This window comes from Parasteatoda tepidariorum, chromosome 8, assembly GCF_043381705.1.
Source record: "Parasteatoda tepidariorum isolate YZ-2023 chromosome 8, CAS_Ptep_4.0, whole genome shotgun sequence".
Taxonomy (NCBI): Eukaryota; Metazoa; Arthropoda; class Arachnida; order Araneae; family Theridiidae; genus Parasteatoda; species Parasteatoda tepidariorum.
This window is the reverse complement of record NC_092211.1, coordinates 58,966,951-58,989,010: the sequence shown is the minus strand read 5'-3', so window position 1 is coordinate 58,989,010 and position 22,060 is coordinate 58,966,951. Positions and strand designations below refer to the sequence as shown.

Genomic DNA, 22,060 nt, shown 5'->3' with positions numbered 1-22,060 from the left:
AGAATTAAAAAACAGGATAATGAACATTATAAAATTTGGTTTTGAATGAATATACCATATTGTGTAGGTTCTGATGGCCTCCTTGTTCATTGCATTTCCGGATGGGATCGAACACCACTTTTCATATGCTTGCTTCGTCTCTCTCTGTGGGCTGATGGATTCATCCACACCAGTCTGGATGCCGTGGAGATGGCCTACCTCACGCTTGGATATGATTGGTATTTATTTGGGTGAGTTTTGTTTAACTATTTTGAGAAGTATTTCGATGAAAGTTGTAAATAAAGATATGGCAACATACCAGTGAAATATTTTCTAAATGAACGTACAAGCTAAATTACATTTCTTCGGTATAATGAATGTAATCACAAGCAGTCCTGTGCCGTTTGCCAGGATACCATTGACAAGGTATTTGGTTGCTGTCAGCGACAAAGCGCTTTCTACTTCTCTGAATCAGAAGACATGTCTGTTACCTCGAAGGGGTTCTTTTAACTTATGTATGAGGTTGCATATATCAAAACTAGTGTCGTTTGACTATAGTGTTATAGCTCCTCCCAAGACTCCTTGCAGCATGACAACTAGCATTATCGTGTAGCACGATATTATCATCAATATCATCGTATCATCATATCATCGTAATAAACGTGGATATTAGCGTCCCTAGAACCGAGCACATATGATGCTATAGAGATCTGCTCCGTTGAGATTTTGAATAACTGGTGGTTTGACTTTTGTCTAGTCTCAGTCCAACCAGCTCATAGTGTCATACGAAAGCTATTTTCACTGGACGTGAAAAATTCGCTTGAGAAGGAGATATTGCTAGGTTAAATATTTTTCAAAAACCAGGTTCTCATTTGCATGCGAAAAAAATTGCATGCTCTGTGAACTGCTCTATAAGGTAACAAATTCTTGTCGCAGATTTCAGCTAATTCTTGATAACATAGCTGTCATCTCAAGTATTTTTATTGCTAGCATGACCCCAGATCTGTACTAAAGGAAGTCTCCGCCACCCCTTGGTGCAGTGGGGCGTATGCTTATTGGTCAAGAAAATAATAAAAAAATAAAGTTAGCGTGACTTGATTGAATTTAACGAAGAGGCACACAAATCTAAATACACTAGATATTTAGATAATTTTAAGTTATTAATCAGAACTTTAGTACAAAGCACGCAGGAAGTTTTAAGGATATTTAATAACATCAGCAAAATCTTGATAGCTACAATCTGTGATTCAAAAATTTGCGGACAATTTGCAAATAATTATAAAAGTTTTAACTCTACAGTAAAATGCGCTCGAAATCTAGATTAATCATAAAACTTAATTGCAATACTTTCACTGCTTGAAAAATAAATATGCATTTATTACTTTGGATTGAATTAGCTTGGATGGAATTGTGGGATATAAATGAAATCTCAATCTAAAAATATAGACTAAATTTGTCGGTATTTGAAGTAGTGCCAGTGATCTTCAATTCAGATATAATTAAACCTCCAATTTTATTTTATAAAGTTGAAATCATCGCACATAGGAAATAAGATGTTGAATTGTATATACAAATGTGAATCATGAATATTCTAATGTAGTTGGTAGAACTTTTTATGGGCAGACATCTATCGTACTACAGCTGTTATTGTCCTTTTCTTCTGAAAGGGAAATAATTTCAACAGGAATAGAGCACTAATCTCCTAATGAGGTGACCCAGGTACGAATACCAAAGATAGCCGGCTGATACGAAATCTACTCCTGGCCTGCACCGGCCAGTGCTGGACATAAAAAATATCTTCAGCGGTAGACAAATTATGGGTAACTGTCCCCTTACCTTCGGAACAACAAAGGGAGGGTGTTTTCTCACCATGTAACGCAAATCCTGGTTAGTTCCATCATAAAACCATTCATGCGGTCGAGAACCCGATTGGAAAATATTTAAACTGTGAAAACTTTCCTATTAGGTTCTTATTCAAGTATGAAAAATCTCACCCAGTGAGATTAACCCTATAAAGACTAGTTTGTTCGAATGTCATCAGGTAGTTTCCTTGTCTGGATTGACGTAGTTAAACATTGATGCTCATGAAGTCAAAATTGGGTCTGCAAATTAACGTCTGTTATAAAAATGTTTGCGAAATAAATTTTTCTAAATTACCTTATGTATGAGGGCATATGTTAACATGGGTTTATAAGTGCATGTAGCTATTTTTTTTTTTTTTTACTTTTAATATATTTTAATGCACATTAATTTTAATTTTAGACATGATCTTCCAGCTAGATTGAAAAATAGCGAAGAGGTATGTTTATATCTTTTATATTAAAATCGAATTTTTGTTTTTGAAATTTTAATAACCATAACGTTATTTTCTAGATACTTCATTTCTGCTTCAATTTTATTCCCGAACTTGCATCACAAGAATATTGCATGAGGTAAATCAATATAAAATAAAGTAAATACATGTTGTATAATATAAGAAAGCTCCAAAATTTCATGAACAAGTAATGTTCTAATGACTGGAATTTCACGTCTTAAAAATAAATCTTAATGGTTTTATAAGTACTATATTATGGTTTCATTCACTATTGTGATTGTAAAACAAATTTCTTGAAATAAGTGTTAGATTTAAATGTATTTTTAACTGAAAGGTTAAGCAATTAATGTTCTAAAATTATTCTTCAGCTTTTCAGTGCCAACGCGAGAAAAGAAATTTAATAGATTTTGGAACAAATTACTAATTAAGGGCCATTCTCACTAGATATGATTTGAGAAAAAAAATCTAATGTTAAACAGGATCACAGTGGAATTTTCCAAGAGTAAATTGTTTCGACCACTGGTTATCATGCACAAGCAAATTTTTTTTCGCTTGCGAAGAAATAGCAGACACTAGGAATGGCCCTTTAGTGTTTCATATAATAGAAGTTATTTTGTAGTTCTATATCTTTACATATATCAATTTTCATTTAGGAAAGGTTCTGCCAAAGATAAGCATAATCTGGTGAAACGTAGGGATCTTCTGTGTGAGGTTAGCAGCTTGGTTTTAAAGTTTTATGAAGACAGAATTAGAATGGAACGAGGCACCCCTGACCGTGCTGTTAGCAGGAAATAAACATGCACCATTACATCTAAATTTTACATAAAGATAACCTTAAACTGAATTCTCTTTTATGCGGCAACTAAATTGTTTTAAATATACATCTGTTTTTAATACTAGTATACAGCAGATATTGATATCTGTTTTATTTTACTTTGTTTTAAGTGTATATTTGTTATAATAAACTTTATTATTTTAGTGTTACTTTGAGTATTGATTCTTTATACCGATTTTTTTTAAATGAATTAAGCGCAATATCAAACGATTAATTCCATGTATAATAAATCAATAATAAATAGTTCATTCACTTGAAATTTGCGTTTGAAACTAAAAATTCATGTTTCTAACAAAATGAAAGAGCTTGGATACTGTAAGCCACACTTTTTCCCAAGATGACATTAAAAATCTTAGTATTGTTTCCTGATAGGTATAGAACTTCCGGAATCACCACTACATGGAAGTAAAATACACAAATTTAACTTAAATGGAAGTCTGTTTTTTAACGAAAGTATTCTTAACAATTTGAAAGATATATAGCTTATATTGCGTAGTTTCTTTCGATTTTCAACCCACAGAAATTCCTGAATTACATATGTCAACTATTTTTGTAAAGGGCTTTTCTTTAGTAAAAATATCCGGAATCTTTTACTTTTATGTGAAAGTATGTCGACATATAAGTCATAAACTAAGAATCTTACAATCTCATTAAAGAATAAAGGTAAAACGTCTCTAAAAGTTTTTAAAGTATCTTATTTGGTCAAAATTTTTATTTTTCAATCTACTAGAAAAAAAGGCTAGCAGGAGCCTGGTATTTCTACGCGAATCTCTTTCTTCTGTATTTCAAAATTGTTAGCCTACGCAAATTTTCATTATTGAAAAACTTGTAAAGAAAAGTTTAAAAAAATATTTAAAAAAATTTTAAGATTGAATTCATTGATTAATTTTGAACAAATTAAAAGTTCATGGAAGGAAGAACTGGAGGTTGTCTACTATGTTTTTTAACACATTCCTAGATTGTGTAACCCAATATTAGTCTTTTATTCAGATGTACACTATGGAGGGATGCATTTCTGCGTATAAATCATTCTAAGAATTTAGGAAATTCATAAGTTATGTTTTAAAAAGCTCTAACGAATGTAATTTCCTGACAGCAATAAAAAGTTGCTTGTTACGTTAAAAGAAAAATTGTTTGTAATTGCATTCATAATGATTGCTTGGAAATTTAAGTTTAATCCTAGGGTTCATTCCTACGAATACTAGGTTAACTTTCGCTACATTTCGATCAATCACTGCACATTTTGCAAGTGTATGCTTATCTAGACTACGGGAGGACTGTTTCTACTGTATCCGATTTTGCTTCTCTCATGAGCGAATATGGGGAAACTACATACGTGATTCCTAAACAGTGGAGGAGGGCCATTCTCACTATGCGAGATTAGCCACAGGCGAATGACAACCAAATTCAAGAACCATTCACACTGCATGTAAAAAAGTTGCTGATCGGTGAAAAATATCCTGTGAAAAAATATCCTAATTAGTGAAAAATATTTACAACTAGAATCTAGCCTTTTCTCGTTTCTCGAGCATGTATGTAAATTTTTTGCATTCAGTGAGAATAGCCCTTGAGCGCTCACACAGTAAAATCACCAATCACATTTTCTTTCTCCATCAACGAGAGTGGCATGCGGTGAAAACAATCTACCATCACCTCTTATGCGCTTACAATTGCACATGCGAATAAGATGAGACGAAGACTGTCGAAGACTTGTGGATGAACAGTACGGAGAAACAATCCCGCAGTGGACTGATCGTTAAGACACGGTTCCCAGCAGATCACCGAAGTCAAGCATCACTGGCTACGATCAGTGTGCGGGTGGGTGACCACTTGGATCAGTCTGCGTAGGGACCGAGGGTGTGCGGTATTGGTCCTCGTTAAACTGTGCTACCGTAAAGTGCTCGACTTCGCGCGCAGGTCGTCGGGCTACCGAAGCGGGGGTGCCATCCCCTCCGGACAATATCAAAATTGTGATGGCATGTCTTCGGATCATCCTCCGGGATGTTTACCAGACCGTCACCAATAGCCCATTGTGCAGCTCTAGTGCGACGTAAAGTAACAACAACAACAATCGGATCATCCTCCGGGATGTTTCCCAGACCGTCGCCAATAGCCCATTGTGCAGCTCTAGTGCGACGTAAATTAACAACAACAGTAACAAGTACGGAGAAACAAGACCTTTTCATTGCATGGGAAGATTTCGGAGATGTAAATGATAGCCTTATTTAAAAAAAAAATTATCAGTGAAAAACTCTTCAATCAGATCCTCCCGCAGTGGACTAATCGTTAGGACACGGTTTCCAGCAGATCATCGAAGTCGAGCATCACTGGCTGCGGTCAGTGTGCGGGGGGTGACCAATTGGATCAGTATGCGTTGGAACCGAGGGTGTGCGGTATTAGTCTTCGTTAAACTGTTCTACCGTAAAGTACTCGACTTCGAGTGCAGATCGTCGGGCTAATGAAGCGGGGGTGCCACCCCCTCTACAGAGGATCAAAATTGTGATGCCGTGTCTTCGGATCATCCTCAGGGATGTTTCCAAGACCGTCGCCAATAGCCCATTGTGCAGCTCTAGTGCGACGTAAATTAACAACAACAACAAGTAAATATGTGTATAATTTCGTGAATAATTCGTAATAAGGCTAAAATATCTCTGATGAAGCCTAAAAAAACAGTTCAATCAGAAAAATTGCTCGTAAGCCGCGTAATTCTAACGAAATTTATGGAGAAAATAACGCCGAATGAATTTCTTACGGAAGATTCGATTAACCAAATATTTCTGACTTGACGATTATCTTGTCGACTTGGCAGCTCTTGTGCGACGTAAATGAACTACAACAACTTCAATCAGATCCGTGTTCAACTTCATAATTCTTTTGCTTGCAGTGAGAATGTTTCTGAAGCTATCTGAACACTGATTTTCAGGCACTTTTATCCTGTAAATCAAGCAGTGAAAACTTAGCAAAAGATTATAAAAAATTAGAATTAAACTTCTTTTCTTGAGATTTTCGTTACACAATGACATTTCTAATAGTCTACAATGATCGATTGAATTTTAAACAACTTAAAAGTATGTTTTTATACCAAAAGAAAAGTTTAAAAATTTACTAAGGAAGGGAAGAAGAACATAAAATTTCGTCTGCTTATCGTCCTGCCAGATATCATACGCGAAGTAGATGTCCAAAACAACATCTGGTCTGAAACTTCTGCGCAGCACAGCGAAGCAAATTTTCTCTCAGATGTGTGTGAAGAAATTGATTGAATTATCATTTAGAAACTATTTTTCAACAATTTTACTTTATATCTTCTGTAGACTTCAGCGGAATGATTTCGGGTACTGATCACAAATCTGTGTTGTGTATATTTCCTTACTGATTTTCTAATTTTTAAAGGTGAGTAAATTTTCTGCATCATGCTTAATATTTCCCGTTATCTTGCTCTTTCTTATATTTTTCAATATGGATTTTATAATGCATAATATTTAATTTGTATTGATCATCGTATGGGATTTCATTTTATTAATTTGTTATTGGTTTTACAAACTTGGGAAATTATTGATTTTGAAACACTGGGTTTTAGAGACAAACTTCATTAGTCATGATAGATAATAAAATATTTTTGTTTAAAAAAGAATTATTTTGCTCTAAAATTTATTTAAATACTTTCGTTTATTTTATGGTAAAAGCGATCTCTGAAATTAGAGTATAAGAACAAAGCATTTAGAGTTGACTAGTTGCATTAAAAGTAAAAGTATGTATACTATATATCAATAAATGGGTATTTATTTTTTTGTTAAGGTATTGTAACAATTATAAGATGTTTTTATTGATTATTTTGTGGTCGCATTTTTTATTGACCACTATGAGTTATTTGATAGAATTGATTTAAACTCAGGGTTTGCAAAATAAGTTTTTCACTTGGTTATTTATATATTTGTGTTAGGTAACACAAAATTCTTTTCAAATTTATTTGTTACTAAGTTGTAAAAGAATTGTTTTGTGTTTGGTTTGCACTAAGGGTTTACAAAATTACATTTATTTATTATAGCAAAATGCTCATTAAATTATTTTGTTACAAAGGTCTTGGTGGGTTATTACATATGGTTAACACTTTAGGTTTACAAAATTACATTGTTTGCTTTGCTACTTAATTCTCTATTGTGGTAGATATCACAAAATGGTCTGATTTCTATATCATATACTTTTAAAAAGTGGAATTCAGTCAGTTTCTATATTTAGTGATTTCTTTATGCTTAATTGAAGATATTGTCGAAGAACGTATTAACATTTAGGAAAATTATTTACTTAGCTTAATATGTTGGTAGTAAAAAATGTCAGGGGAAATTTCCATATCATGATCTACGGCAGAATAATCGCCAAATCTTGGCAACTTCCAAGCGAGGATTTTTGAGAAACATCATTGAGGGATACTAACTTAAAGGTTAGTACTCATAGCAACCCTTGAATGAACCTTACATGTTTTTTATTTATTAAAAAAAAAACTATTTGCAAGTTAAAAATCCACTTAGCACCTTTGCAATTGTAGTTGGCTCAGCAGATCACGTTACAGAAAGATCCCCAAATGTTAGGAATCTGTGTAAAAAAAATTTATTTTTGATAACTGATTTATTTATTAATTCAGTTACCTGTATGAATATTCTGTACTTGTTGTCTCAAGCGTACATAATTATAGTTGCTTTATGATTTTCACTTAATTTGTTTTTTCATAAAGTTCTTTCAAGAAGAATTTGATCAATTGCTATATGTATTTTGCTATCAAACTATTTTGAACATGTTTTTGTTCAAAATGTAACAGGGTGCGTAGCGTTTTGTAAAAGTGCTTATTTTTGATTTATGGTTTTTAAAAGCCCTTAAAGGTGCTTTTTTTATTCGGGGTTTGTAAAAAGTGCTTAATTTTGTAAAAATGATTTTTTCTTTACCCTATCGAGTGTCATTCTAAAATACCAATAAATGCATGATTTTTCTCAATTTTCTCTGCAATATTTATCAGACTAGTTATTTTATCATGATAATGTAAAGTTTTTGAATTTTATTGATTTTATGTTTAAAAAATTTCTATTGTTTTAAAGTTCTTAATTTATAATTTTTTATTGCTGCACAGATCTTAATTAAGATTTTTTTTTAGAAAGTGATTAAAAGTATTTATTGAGTGCTTAAAAAGTACTTAAAATGGGCTTATTTTTTATTGAAAAATCTGACTACGCCTGTGTAACCTTTTCAATTTCTTTTTTAAATTGAGCAATCATGTGGCTCTGTTACAATATTTGGGATAAAGAGGTATAATTTTTTATCTTAAAAAATTTGGGGGACTTTGTCCCTCACTGGCCTTGAAAATAAGATACCCAGTGCCAAGCGGAAGTTAAGAACAATGTCCCCAGGCATCAATCGAGCATTCAATCTACGCTTAATTTTTTACGATAAAATTGTTATATCAATTATACCTAGAATATTTTATCATAAAATAATATAGATTTAAGTCATTATGAATACACATCTTTTCAATATGATTTTATTTTAACTAAATATGTTTCTTTTGCCTCCTTTTTTGAGCAATTTCCATTTGACACCCTTATTTTTCAAGGTCGTTTAAGCCAAGAGTATATCCCAGGTGTCCACACACCTCCCTCTTTTATTATAGGTGCTCAGAATGAAAATGGCAGTCTAGGTGACATGGAATTTTAAAATAAATATATGATAGTATTCTCTTGCAATCTATATTTCATACGTTGAAGTATCTAGTGAATCGGGATAGGTTAATACTTCCATATTTCTTTCTTTTAAGTTTGTCTGAAGTGAATATTAAGATATTCTTAGTCTTTTGAGAAAATTCTAACCCGGTTAGAATTATGAGCCATTCATGTAATGAAGATCTCAGCTGTTTCATATGGTTTTATTTTAATTTCTTTCAAAATTGTTTAAAAAAAGATGTACAGTAGAGAACCGATTATCCGAAACGATCGGGACCATCGCTATTCCGGATAACTGATTTTTCCGGTTTTCTGAATCGCTACAAAAAGCCGTTTTTTTATTGTTAAACCCAACTAAAAAAAAATAAATTGGAAATAATCTTAAAAAGAGGAAAAACCGATGAGGTAATACACTAATGATTATTTCCAAAATGATGGTAAGGTAAACATCTTTCAAAAAAGAAAGAAAAATCCTAAAATCTTATGAGGAAATTTTTTTTTTTTAAAAATGGGGGGGAAATTTATCGAATTTCGTTCCGGTTTTTTGGTTTTCCGGTTTTCTGAATTCCGGATAACGGGTTCTGTACTGTAGTTTAAAATGCTTATTAAAGGTTATTCGCTTGTTTCTTGATCGTACGATCATTAATAATGCATTTTATTTTTTCTCTTTGCATTCTTGTCCCCAGTGCCATTTTCACTGCTTTTGATTTTGTTGGAAGCAAGAGTGTGAGAACAGCTACCTGTAGTTTCGATAGCAAAACAAGCACGGCAGGGTGCCCTGAAGATTTATTTTGACTGTGAGGACAAAAATAAACTAAGTACTGACAAAATTAAGTTAAACTTGAACTAATAATCTATCTTAAAATATGCCCTTGAATTTCATCCCAGTAAAACTGTTAATTTATCATATATTTCAATATTAGACATTCTTTTCTTTTTAAACTCTTGAATTTATCAAATGAAACATTTGAGTTCAGATATTTTATTTTGTGTTGTAGATCAATACAGAAGTTTCTACTACTGGGTCTATGATACAGTTTACAATATGTAATACTGCCCTGCTTGAAATCTTGATGTCTTTGCATCGTAACTCCTAACATTAATGCAAATGATTTTTATGCCAATTTTGAAATCTTTCCAAACAATTTTTCCACTGAGTTTATTGCAAGTTTTAGACCAAGTGCTATTCATCTTTAAATAATGAGATCCCTTTTATAAACTTCCGATCAATTGTAGGGAGGGCTGCGGTTTTTTAATTTACTTTTATTTTTTATAAAGCACCTTTTTGCAACTTAAAATTTTGTGGATTTCTGATTTCTTAAAATTTCTAATGTAAACTTACTTTATACTTAGCCTTATACTTTTACCTCCAAACATATAAGAAATTTAATACAAATTTTATAATTTTTTGTATGCAGTGGCGTGAGAAGAGGCATAGTCCCTGGCATTAATGAACGACCAAAGGCACAAAATTTTTAATAAAGTTATTATTGATATTTTATTGTGTAATTGATTTGCTTATGAGATAAATATTTGGCTCTTAGAAAAGATTTTATGAAGACTAACAATGATTTTTTTTCTTCACTTATAAGTTAAATCAAAGATCACTTATAAGTTAAAAGGTTCTTTACATTAACAGAAAAAACAAAATAAATTAGGAATATTTTTACTACCATAAAATTTCCCCGTACAAAATAAACTATGAATTTAGAATTTTAAAAATTTATATAATTAAAATCCCCCCCTCATTAAATAGGTTTTTTTCTGTTGCTCCCTCCAGTGAAAGCAATCGTTCCAGGATTCATCTAATCAAGAAATTTACGTCTGCGAAACTTACGAAATTTCGAAACTGCATTTTTGTTTCTTAACCGAAAATAATTAATCATAAATATATGTTTGATAAAATTATAAATTAGTTATTGAATTTTAGTATTATTGGACAACACAAAGTAAATATCACACTCTGTTCACAATTACGCAAATTATCATATCTCTAATATTTCTTTTTTTTTTCTGATAGTGATAATTTATTTAACTTAATGATAGATGAAGGGCTTATGTATAGAATGTATTTCTTTTTTACTGAATTTGAGGTAATCAGTTTTAAAATGTTCTGTGCGCAAAATAAAAAACAGACGACCCTGATTTTGATTTTTAACACCCAAAATATAGTGGGTAGCCACAATCTAGGAAATACGGTTCTAAATTCATTTATCCAAAGATAATTTTAAGCAAAAACTAACTTTCAGTACTAAATATTTATCATTGTTTTATTTTTTTATTTATTAATAGTAAAAAAAAAAATTGTCTTGTAAGATATACAATTTTTTACTCTGTTTCAAAAAATGTGACTTTACATGGCGAAATACAAAATTTGAGCGAAGTCGGTCGTGAGAAATCAAATTTTAAATGATTTTTTAAAAGATTTGATTTCTCAAGAACTATTCGACCGATTTGTCTAAAGATTTTTATTTTGCCATGCAAAAATAAATTTTTTAAAATGATGTAAGAAATTGTACAACTTACAATACAATTTTTTTCAACTATTATAAATTAAAAAATAATAAATATTTAATAATAGTTTTTCGCATGGAATTAATTTTGGATAAACGATTTTTATAATTGCGTGCAAAAAGTTTTCAATTCGTTTAAAAATTTCTCGAGATACGGCGAAATACGCAAAAAGTAAAATTCGCATTAAGGGCTCCAAACGTTGGATTGCTCTCCTGACCAAACTATGGGGACCCTATTTCCCAGATTGCGGCTACCCATACATTATGGATGTCAGAAATCCGAATCCGCCGAAAAAATGGTATATTTCTTCAGTGAAAGTACGTTTTTGTCTCTGATTTCTTAAATTAAAATATCGTGTTTTGCTAATTAACAGGTTTGAGAACACCTCCTTGAACCATTAAGATCGAGTCCTAAAACGTGATGATCTGATCATTGAACGAAAAGTTATTCTGGGTGGTCTGTTTTTATTTTGTGCACTCTACATAATTATCATGAAGCTGTTCGTAGAGGAAAAGTCTTATTTGAAAAAAAAAAAAGTTTGAGGAAGTAACACTTTTTTCGAATCGCCATTTTTACATCCAACTGTTTCTTCTTAGTATTTCCAGATTGGTTCTTTATATTTTTTTGGAATTTCTAATACACAGGAGTATCTTATTGTTCCATGAAGTGTTTTCTTTAAAAACTGTAAAAGAATGGTCTCTTAGACAATTTTGAAATGTGGTTTATCATTTATGTTTGTTGAGGGTCGTGTGAATTTTTAATTTATATATGAAATGAACCTCTTTAAGATCTTGACACTTTTTGGTTATGCTTGTAGAATCTGCCTATTTTATTTGGAATATTGTTATCCTGTATTAAGCAGAACTAGAATGATTTTTATAAGCATAATCAGAAGCTTGCATAATTGTAATTTTGCACTGACCACAATGCTGACTTATATCCTCTGAAGTAGACGATCATGGGTTAAAACCCCCTTATCGTCGGAATAACTGTTGGAGGTTTTTCTTTTCTTGCAATGCAAAAGATAGCATCAAAAAACCCTCTAAAAAGGTAACGTTTGTTCTGATGTTTCGTTTCTAGGTTGGATCAAAATTTCAAAGTTATAGTTCAAATTCAAAATGCGTTACCTGTTTTTTTCCGGTTATAAATAACAATAATGAAGAATATTGTTCCTTTGATTTTGTTCCTATTATTTTCTTTCCCATCGTATCTATTGCCATATCTTTTGGTCAAGTTTAGTTAAAATTGGTATAGTTATAAAAACTATACCAATTAAGTTAGGGGATTAATCTGCGAATTGTGTAATCTTTAAAGTTTATAAGCAATTAATCAAATTTTTAAAAACAGCTTTAGTACTTTTTACCAATAAATAGTAATTTTTTAACATTTTTATAATACTTTTTTCGCTGTTTATCTTATTTTCTCCTGCTAAACGAATTTTTAAAAAATGTGAATTCTCTACAGTCCATGCCCAGCCATTGATAAAGGATCGTTCGGATTCATATGGTGTCTATCTTCCCTCAGATTTTATAGCCATTATCCCCGTTCCCATCGAATTTTATTTTCTTCTTTTAATCAAGTTTAAGAAAAAGACTATGGAAAATTAGCTTTGTTTTATCATAACAAAACCAGTTAAGTGAGGGGATTTGTCAGCGAATTCCGAAGATATTACGTAATAGTCCTTCATCTTGCTTTACTTCGTTGCTGACCGTCTGGGATGTTGTGGATAGGGAAGCGCGGGAGCAGCATAGGAGGATTTTATTGGTTCCCCGCCCTACCACAACCTTCGTGATGTCATACGCCCACGGATATGACGTCACCTTCGGAAATATTCCTTTGGAGAAGAAAGGATTCTAGAGAAGGTGCATTTTACAGTGGCCTTCGTGTTCAATTGTTCATCCTCCACCTCCCCTCGCTTTTCTCATTGAGTATTCATGAAATAAGAAAATGCAAAGATGTTAAAGAGTCTTGTTTTCATTTATGGGTATGGTTGAATTTAATGCAGATCCCCCCCCCTTTTTTAAATGTTTAATTTTAGGGAAATTGAAATAGTTCATGTTTTTAATAATAAATTTTTTTAAAGCCACAGTACCGTTCAAGTTTTCAATTTTTTTCTGTGAAATGTTTGCGTTCGCATTGAAATTAATTTAGAAGCATTATTAATGAATGAAAGATTTCAAACTGAAAGAAAAATAACATAATAAATTTAAATTTATTTCGAACAAGTCGTCTAAATATAATTTTGGAATTCCACGAAGAGAATTTTAACTTCAGATTTTCAATCTGAAGTTAACATTCAATATTTTCTTCTTAATTTTCTCTTCAGATAGAGGTAAAAATAATACCTAAAAAATAATACCTAATGTTGGTAACCCCCCCCCCAAGTTCCATGTAAATATTGTGTATATTGTAATTTCTATTCAGAGGTGCATCAATTGTCATGACTTTAACTTTTGAAGAAAGAAATGAGCTAGTAGGAAAAAATTCTTAGCTTCATTAAACCTTTAAACGCATGCTAACAAAATTGATTTAATATTGAATGTAAAGTGATAAATTGTTATTGTCTTGCCCTCATTTTTCTTTGCAATTTACAAATTTTTTTTTAAGTAAAGAGAATTTGATGTTTTACATGTGTGCTTACGTTATTTCCTTGCCAGTAAAAATACGTATGTAGCTCCCCCTCCCCTTCCTTCCTTAAGAAAATTATAACTCCTCTTCGGTACATAACCAGTGTTTTTACAGTTCGCCATACCGCGGGAGAAATTTTTCGTCGCAGATTCTCTTTTAACACCATAAATAATTTAAAATTTAAAGTACAGTGAAACCTCCAGGGAAGAAGCACCTCTATGTAGCGACCACTTCTATTTACGACTAATTTTGGGAGGTACGTAATTTTTTCCATAGACTTAACACCTTTGGGGGCGACCCTTAAAACCTCTCCCAGCGACCGGGTAAACCTGTGCACCAAATACGGGAAAGGTCAAATAAGGAAACGCGAAAAAATATATAAACAAAAACTATTAACAAAACAAATAAGTAGATTAAATGTATTCTAAATATTTCTATGAGGCTCTCATCATTTAGAGCTCTTTTTGACGATCTCTGAAGGAGATTTACAACCTCATGTTGCAGTTAGTGTACTGAAAGTCAATGCTATTAATGATTTATTTTTAGAGTTGAAAGTTAAATTAAAAAAAATTAAATTAGAAATTAGTTATTTTAGAGAAAACTAAGCATCTCAAACAACCAAACCTTTTCTCATCTTTTAAAGTAACTAATTTTCATAGTTAAATACTAGTTTAAACAAAAAAATATGATTGTTTATTTATTCAAAATAGTTCTGTTATTCATAATTGGTAAATTTGTTTTTACCCATAATTATATTAATAGGGATAATTTTTATTGATGCCAAATTTTTTCCATGTTTTCATGACGCCAACACAAGTGGACTTTCCGCACCAAGAAAATGACACTGACTAAAATTAAAATCGTTTACGAAGAAATATGTACCTTCGCTAACATTGTAAAGTCAATGAAGGTAATTTCTAACATTGTCCAGCCGCCATTAACGATCATTTTACAGTGGAACAGAGAGTGGTCGCTCCAGAGAGGTTTCACTGATTGGAAAAAATGAGTTCAGACAAACCCAGAGAAAGACATGAAGTTTCAAAGAATGAAAATAAATTTTTAAAATTTCAAAATTAAAATAAAGTATGAGAAAATAATTTAGGATCACGCAATGGAAAATAATTAGTTTGCCTTTTGATATTTTAAATTTTTTTCTTCTTCTGCAGATGAAACTTCGTGGCTTACTCTAGGTTTGCCTGACTCACTTTTTCTTTCTTTTAAATCAATAATGGAAGTGAAAGAAAATTTGTGACGAAAAGTTTCTCCCGTGCTATGGCGTTCTTTTAAGATATTAATAAGTAGTTTTTTAATAATGTTTTTTTTTCTTCCCCTCTTGACCATAAAATTGTTAACGATATCTTAGTCATTATATTAACTTTTTAGCCTTAAAATTAAAACAAAAACTGTTTAAATATTAATAGCTTCCGGAGATAAAAGATAATGCTATACGTTATTTTTTAAAAAAAATTCAATTCACGGCTTTTTTTTTTTTAAATTTTTGAATGACAGTGTATTTTTATTTGAAGCGTAAACGAGGAATAAGGAAATAGCTTTGATTTATCTTGTAGTGATCTTTTGATTTTCACTGTAGGAGTAAAAAAAAAAACTTTCTTCTGTCCTTCATAAAAACAGCACATATTGCACTTCTACTAAGTGTATACTATTGTATGTTTACTGTATTGTCTAAACGCTTATGTTTTTCTAACTTTTTCTAGCAGCAAATGTTTCGGAGGCTTTTTATTACTATTTTTTATAAAATTTCAGTCTTTTTTTTTTTTTTGAAATAGAATTTGAATTTTTTTGAAATATAAATGAAATAAATCAACGGCACTAAAACACATTTCTGACCCATTTCCGAAAACGATGTCATCCAATAATTGGTTTAAAATAATAATTATTAAACAGTGGAATAGAATTTTAGAAATGGTTATCTAGACCAGCTGTTCCAAATTTTCCTCTACTATTGAGCCCTACTTTATCAAGTACATAAAGACAATTGGGAACATATTAACCAATAAAAGACTACTTTATAAAAAAAAGAAATGTTTACTAAGAAAAATGTGGAGCCTTGGTAGCTCGGGAGATAGAGCACTCTCTTCTTAATGAGGTAACCCGGGTTCGAATCACATCGATGGCTGATCGATTCGTATTACGCGCACGACTTACAACGACCACAGTGTTGACATAAAATAACCTCCGTGGTAGACGGATCATGGATTAGAGTCCCCTTGCCGTCAATCTAACCGTGGGAGGCTTACGTCGTTATTTTCTTATACATGTAACGCAAATGCGATTTAGTTCCATCAGAAAAATCCTCCACGAAAGCGAATTTCTCTCAATACTTGATCCAGGAGTTCTCTTGTCTTCTGGATTGTCCGTCTTTAAAAAAAAAACTGAAAAAAAGAAAGAAATATTTAATAAAAGTATTTTTTAAAGAATTTTTAACAAGAGAAAATAATTGATAATATGAAAAAAAATAAATAATACATGCTTTGAAAGGAAAAAGGGATTTACAAAGCAAAATGCACAAATTTATGTAGATGAGATAATTTCCATAACAGTTCGAATTACATTTTCACAAAAACTCAAGACTCGTTTTAAGTTAAAATAAGCATTCAAATTATAATACAATGGATTAAGTATAATTCAAGTTTTGTTTCATGTTTTAAATGTACAAATCTTCCTCCTAACTACAGTACCTCTCCTTTCAGACAAGAGGAATAATTTCAGGTTTAAGAAAAATGAAATTTCTAACTTATATATTAAGTTCTGAAAAACAGATGAGACTATTTTGAGATGCGAATAGTAGTTTTAATGGTTAATATACTGTATTACCTATCTTTGTATAAGAACTTGTGACTTTGTGTTATTTCTTAACTTAATTTTCCAATTTTTGAAACTTTGTCGTACTAAGCTAAGGCTTAGTTGTCAATTTATTTTTGTGGGATGGGCATATTGCGTTTTACACCTCTCTGCGCCATTTAGCATATCTGCAAAGATAAATTTGAAAGTAAGAAGCTACTTTGCACAACAGCAAAGGTGCTTGTCTTATTGAGGAACAAGAATTGACCATCGGTCTGTGGTAGTTTCAACGTTGAATTACATACTGTTTCCGCACGTGTAATTTTGTTAGTTTGGCGCCTACTGCCCTTCGGATAATTGATTTGGTGTTTATTATTGCAACATAAGCTTCAGTAATTTCATTTCTTATATTTCAGTTTTTATTTGATTTTTTATTTATTATTGCGAAGAAACTATTTACTTTTACATTGAAAATCATTTAATTTATAACGAATTTATGAATTTATATAAAGAGTATTTTTCACAAAATCGCAATGATGTTCTAAAATATTAATTTTATCATACAAAAGTGGGATTTGGTAAATAAGTTAGTTTACCATGCTGAATTATCCATACAATAAGTATATATTTTTATTTCTAATAACAATTTAAGCTGTATTGCTCCTACTGGTTCCAAATGTGTAATCTGCAACAAGAACGCCTCTATGTTAAGTTCTTCCAAAACACCCAATCATGTCATTATATTGATCGGAGCTGCAATCACACCAAATTTCCAATGAAGATGTGTAAAGAGCGTTGATAAACTAGAATAATTATTAAAATGAATTACATTTATGGTAGCAACAAAGACCCGCTGTTTACTTTCAGAAACGCTTCGATTAAAATTGATCGCCTTCTATCTATTTTTAGTTGTACGAGATCTATTTATAGTATTCGCCTATCTGCTTGATTTCTTGTAAACTAAAGTTAGTCATACAAAAAGTATTTTTTACTTTCTGTTTACTTTCGACAAGTCTTATGCGTTTTTTTATTAATAGATTTGTTTAAATGTTTTTTTTTTATCAATCGAGTTAAGTTGTGGAATTATTTATTCGCATTTCAAAATTCGAAAATTAATTTACCATTCGTTATGGCTCGACAGGTGCGTGCAAAAGTAGTAGTTGACGTAATTGATCTCATGACAGAGGTGGAAATAATTTAATATTTCTGTTGACTACTTTGCTGAGTTGTTCCTAAGTCATAATTACGTTGGTTTGTTGGCTTCAATGGCTGCTGGACAGATTTTAAATTAGTACTTAAATTCAATACACAGAGAACTTTGACAATATCCCTGGCATTTCTTGAAAATAGTTAAAATTGAAATCCACGTACATCCGCACTAGACGGCGAATTTGGACGCGCTTAGATTTGTTTGAAGCTAGAAAAAAGAAGAAAAAAAAAGATGTTAGGGTTGGAGGAGAGGTTGTAGAATTAGAACATTTAAATACAGTTCCTCTGTACATTCGGATTGGTTATCATTAAAATTTATATGTTAACGATAATTTTGAAAAGCGACTAGTAACTTTATATTTTGTAGGTAGTTTTATCAACTGTATAATTTAGTGTTTCTTTCTTTCTTAACATCATTACTTTTTTTTTTTTAAGAAGAAAAATATTTTGCGTACACAATATTCTTTCCATCACATATTTCCCTTTATGTATGTCTATCTCGAATCAGATCATGAACTATTATCAGATTTTTAAAATGTTTATCGCAGTGAAGATANAACTTTGACAATATCCCTGATATTTCTTGAAAATAGTTAAAATTGAAATCAACGTACTTCCGCACTAGACGGCTAATTTGGACGCCCTTAATTTAGTTTGTTTAGGATTGGAGAAGGGGTTGAAGAATTAGAACGTTTAAATACAGTTCCTCTGTACATTCGGATTGGTTATCATTAAAGTTTGTATGTTAAAGATAATTTTGAAAGGCGATTAGTAACTTTATATTTTGTAGATAGTTTTATCAATTGTATAATTTAAGTCTTTCTTTCTTAACATCATAAATTTTTTTTTTTTAAGAGGAAAAATATTTTGCGTACACAATATTCTTTCCATCACATATTTCCCTTTATGTATGTCTATCTCGAATCAGATCATGAACTATTATCAGATTTTTAAAATGTTTATCACAGTGTTAAAGATAAGATGGAGTTTAGATAATTTATCATTCATTTTGAGCATGTTGATTGAGATAAGCTACTATATGATGTAATTTTAAATCTGTAACTATATTGTCGTTTTTGTTTTTTTCAAATCTGTATTAGCACATTTGTGTATTAACAATATAACACACTCTCACGTGATATTTACTTAATTATATCGCATTAATTATCTTATTGCATCATGTATTTTATTTATTGTTTTTTTTTCTCGTTTGATTCATATTTCATACATATTAATGACGTACTTTTGATACTATATTAATCTATCAAAGTTCAACCTAAGAATTTTAAAGAAGAACACGATTTCTGGTTCATTTTAATTTTAGGTAATTAAAAAAAAATTATTTAAAAAAAAAGCTTTTCATGGTGTATTCTGTCTATCAATTATTAAAATATTGTTTCAAAGACAATAATTTAATCTGTTTTTGTCCCTGATTTCCTGGCAAATATCGTACAAATATATCATAAGATGTCGTACACAAAAGAATTTGTCTACTCCACAAGATTTAGAAACGCATTCTTTTATACAATACGCTCTTAAGCTGGCGCGCCTCTACTTCGCCATAGGGATTGCTATTTACGTAACATATAGAATAGTATATAGAAGTTGCAGATATAGAACATATAGAAGTTGCAGAAGTGATATTGTTAAATGTATAATAGAAAACCATAACTCCCTGTTAGCCCTTTGTCGCAGAATTTTTATTAAACATATTTTTCGTACCTTTTTCATTATGCTGTATTAATTTAAGACGAAATAAGCGGAAAATATTAAATGCAAGTTATTTTCCACACCTGCATGTAATTGAAATCCATTTTGTTTCTAGTTCTCTCATTGTGAGACTATTAAATTGTTGGTGAAGTTTTCGAAAATTTTAAAGATCATAAGTTTTTAATTACCACCTACTTCTCTATAAAATTACAAAAGGCAAAAAAAAAAAAAAAAAAAAAAAAAAAAAAAAAAAAACGCAATTTGACAGCTCTGTTAATATTATTCAGGTTAAAAGAAATTAGCAAACGTAGCTACATATTCAAGTTTTAAACGTGTTGTAAAATAATTATCTATCTAATTGATCTTTTTAATCTAACCCTTTTTGAATGATTTGATTTCGAACAGCTATTTTCTATTTCGCTTGAAAAATTAATAATTAAGAATTTTTTCAATACTTTTTTGTGATAATTCATCATTTTATTAATGCGGTCAATGCACTTTTTGACCTTTATTATTTTGGTTTTCGATGTTTACTAACAGAAGTTTTAGTTTTAATATTGTATGCTTATTATATTTTTTTGTCAACACGGTTTCAAGGTGGCTAGTTTGTCCTAATGCTTGAACCATGTGTTCCCTTGTCTTCTGGGTTGTGTTCATAATTGCAGTGCTACGGTGTTTGAACATTGATAGCCGTAAACCCAAAAATGAAGCGGTTGTTCAATTCCGGTTGTAATGTAAAATAAGGTCATTACAAACGTATCCCACTTTTTCAAATTGTTCAGAAAAGCGATATTAGTGGAACGCATGAAAAAAACGTTACGATTTCGACCTATTCAGTGAATATTCCGGTAACTTGCAAAATACCTCTTTGGAAGCAATGATAAGGACAATTTGATGTAAAAAGTGTCATGTTTGGAAAAAAACGAGAATCACTATATTTTAACCTCTTTTGAAATCATCTCATTTATATTATGTATTGATTAAGTTTACTATTGAGATTTCAGTGACTGTTCTTTGTCTAAAGAAGTACTAGTGAAAAAAAAGTAAAAAAGAATGGTCGTAATTATAAAAATGTAGAATTTCGAATGAAGTCCTATTCTACAAAGATATAAACAAACAAAACGCTTGTTCTAAATATAGGCTCCTCTTGTGACTTGACCTTTTGGTAAGGTATTTCCTTCTGAAAGAAATTAAGCACGTTAACTGTGGCCTTTTTAAATTTTGAATGAAGACGTTTCGATTCGAGTCTAATGTTGTTTCGGTTGCCGTCTCATTTATCGATCGTTTGCAAATTCCGATTACAAAATCGTTTGTATGTTAGTCCCAGTTTAAATAATTTATTTTTATTTGTATTAGACGGTGACAAACGTGATTGGTATTGCTAATTTTTGACATTTTAAAAGCATGTGTAAAATTTGCTACTCATACATAGTTGCGTTGGTAAAATTTCTGTCGTTTTGAAAAAAAAAATTAAAAAAGATGGTTCTTTGCTGAGGTTAAAGTTGTTTTAATTTCCTTCATGTTTTGAAACTCTTTTTTTATCTTAAGTGTTTTGTACTTATTTTGAAGCTACTGAGAAAATAAACTGAATAGTTAGTTATTAATAAATAAACCCTAAAATCTCTATCTTTTTACGATGTGGCTTCTGATCTATTTCTATTTTAAACCATTTTTAGCGATTGATTTAACAGTTCATATCAATAGTTTATAAAAGTTTATCTATTTCTTATTTCTGAATTTTTTTAATATCGAATTTTCAAATTAAAAAAAAACTTCCTTTCCTTAAAAAATCTGTCGAATTCAGTGAGAATAAGCAAAAAATGTGATGGTTTATTGAAACATTCATTGGGGTGAAATAATAAATAAATAAATGAATAAAATATAAAATAAATAATAAATTAAATAAATAAATAAATGAAATAAATAAGTAAATAAAATATGTAATAAATAAAATATAAACTGAATAAAATATAAAATAAATAAATAAAATATAAAATAGATAAAATGAAATAATTTTGCGTCTACCATGTAGGTACAGACGGTATTTTTGAATTTCATATTATCATTATATTTAATCATTGTCTTCAGAAACTGTCAGTTTATAAAGCTATTATGGTCAATCCACTGCCAGTCATAGAGTAAAATATAATGCTCTAAAAACTAAACTCAGTAGCACAACACCCCATGGAGAGCCAATGCCTACTGTACCCATCATAGTTTTCTTGACCTTGGGTTCTGTGACGCAGATGCTCCTGTTGGGTGGTCAGCCCGACGCGGTCAGCATTTTGTTATATTATTTGATTCATTTGGTTATTCATATCACTGCTAGAGATTTTGAAGCGCGTTTAACAATAGTATCTTTCT

At 30.8% G+C, this 22,060-nt stretch overlaps 2 protein-coding genes across 5 annotated transcripts in view; both read left to right on the top strand.

Moving 5' to 3' along the window:
• LOC107443501 (phosphatidylinositol-3,5-bisphosphate 3-phosphatase MTMR14) overlaps positions 1-3,278 on the top strand; it is a 33,317-nt gene extending 30,039 nt beyond the window's left edge. Inside the window, exons 13-16 of the mRNA XM_043042980.2 lie at positions 68-230; positions 2,242-2,278; positions 2,353-2,411; positions 2,947-3,278. Of these exons, the coding sequence (XP_042898914.1) occupies positions 68-230; positions 2,242-2,278; positions 2,353-2,411; positions 2,947-3,088 (401 nt within the window). The 3' untranslated portion in view covers positions 3,089-3,278. The remainder of the gene's footprint in view (positions 1-67; positions 231-2,241; positions 2,279-2,352; positions 2,412-2,946) is intronic.
• A 2,993-nt stretch (positions 3,279-6,271) lies between these two features.
• Positions 6,272-22,060, top strand: part of LOC107443495 (myocyte-specific enhancer factor 2C) — a 66,830-nt gene continuing 51,041 nt past the window's right edge. The window contains exon 1 of one of the 4 annotated variants that reach the window (XM_016057381.4): positions 6,272-6,518. The gene's annotated coding sequence lies outside the window, so the exon portion shown is untranslated. The remainder of the gene's footprint in view (positions 6,519-22,060) is intronic. The other 3 variants (XM_016057377.4, XM_071184069.1, XM_016057384.4) reach the window with 3 other exon arrangements.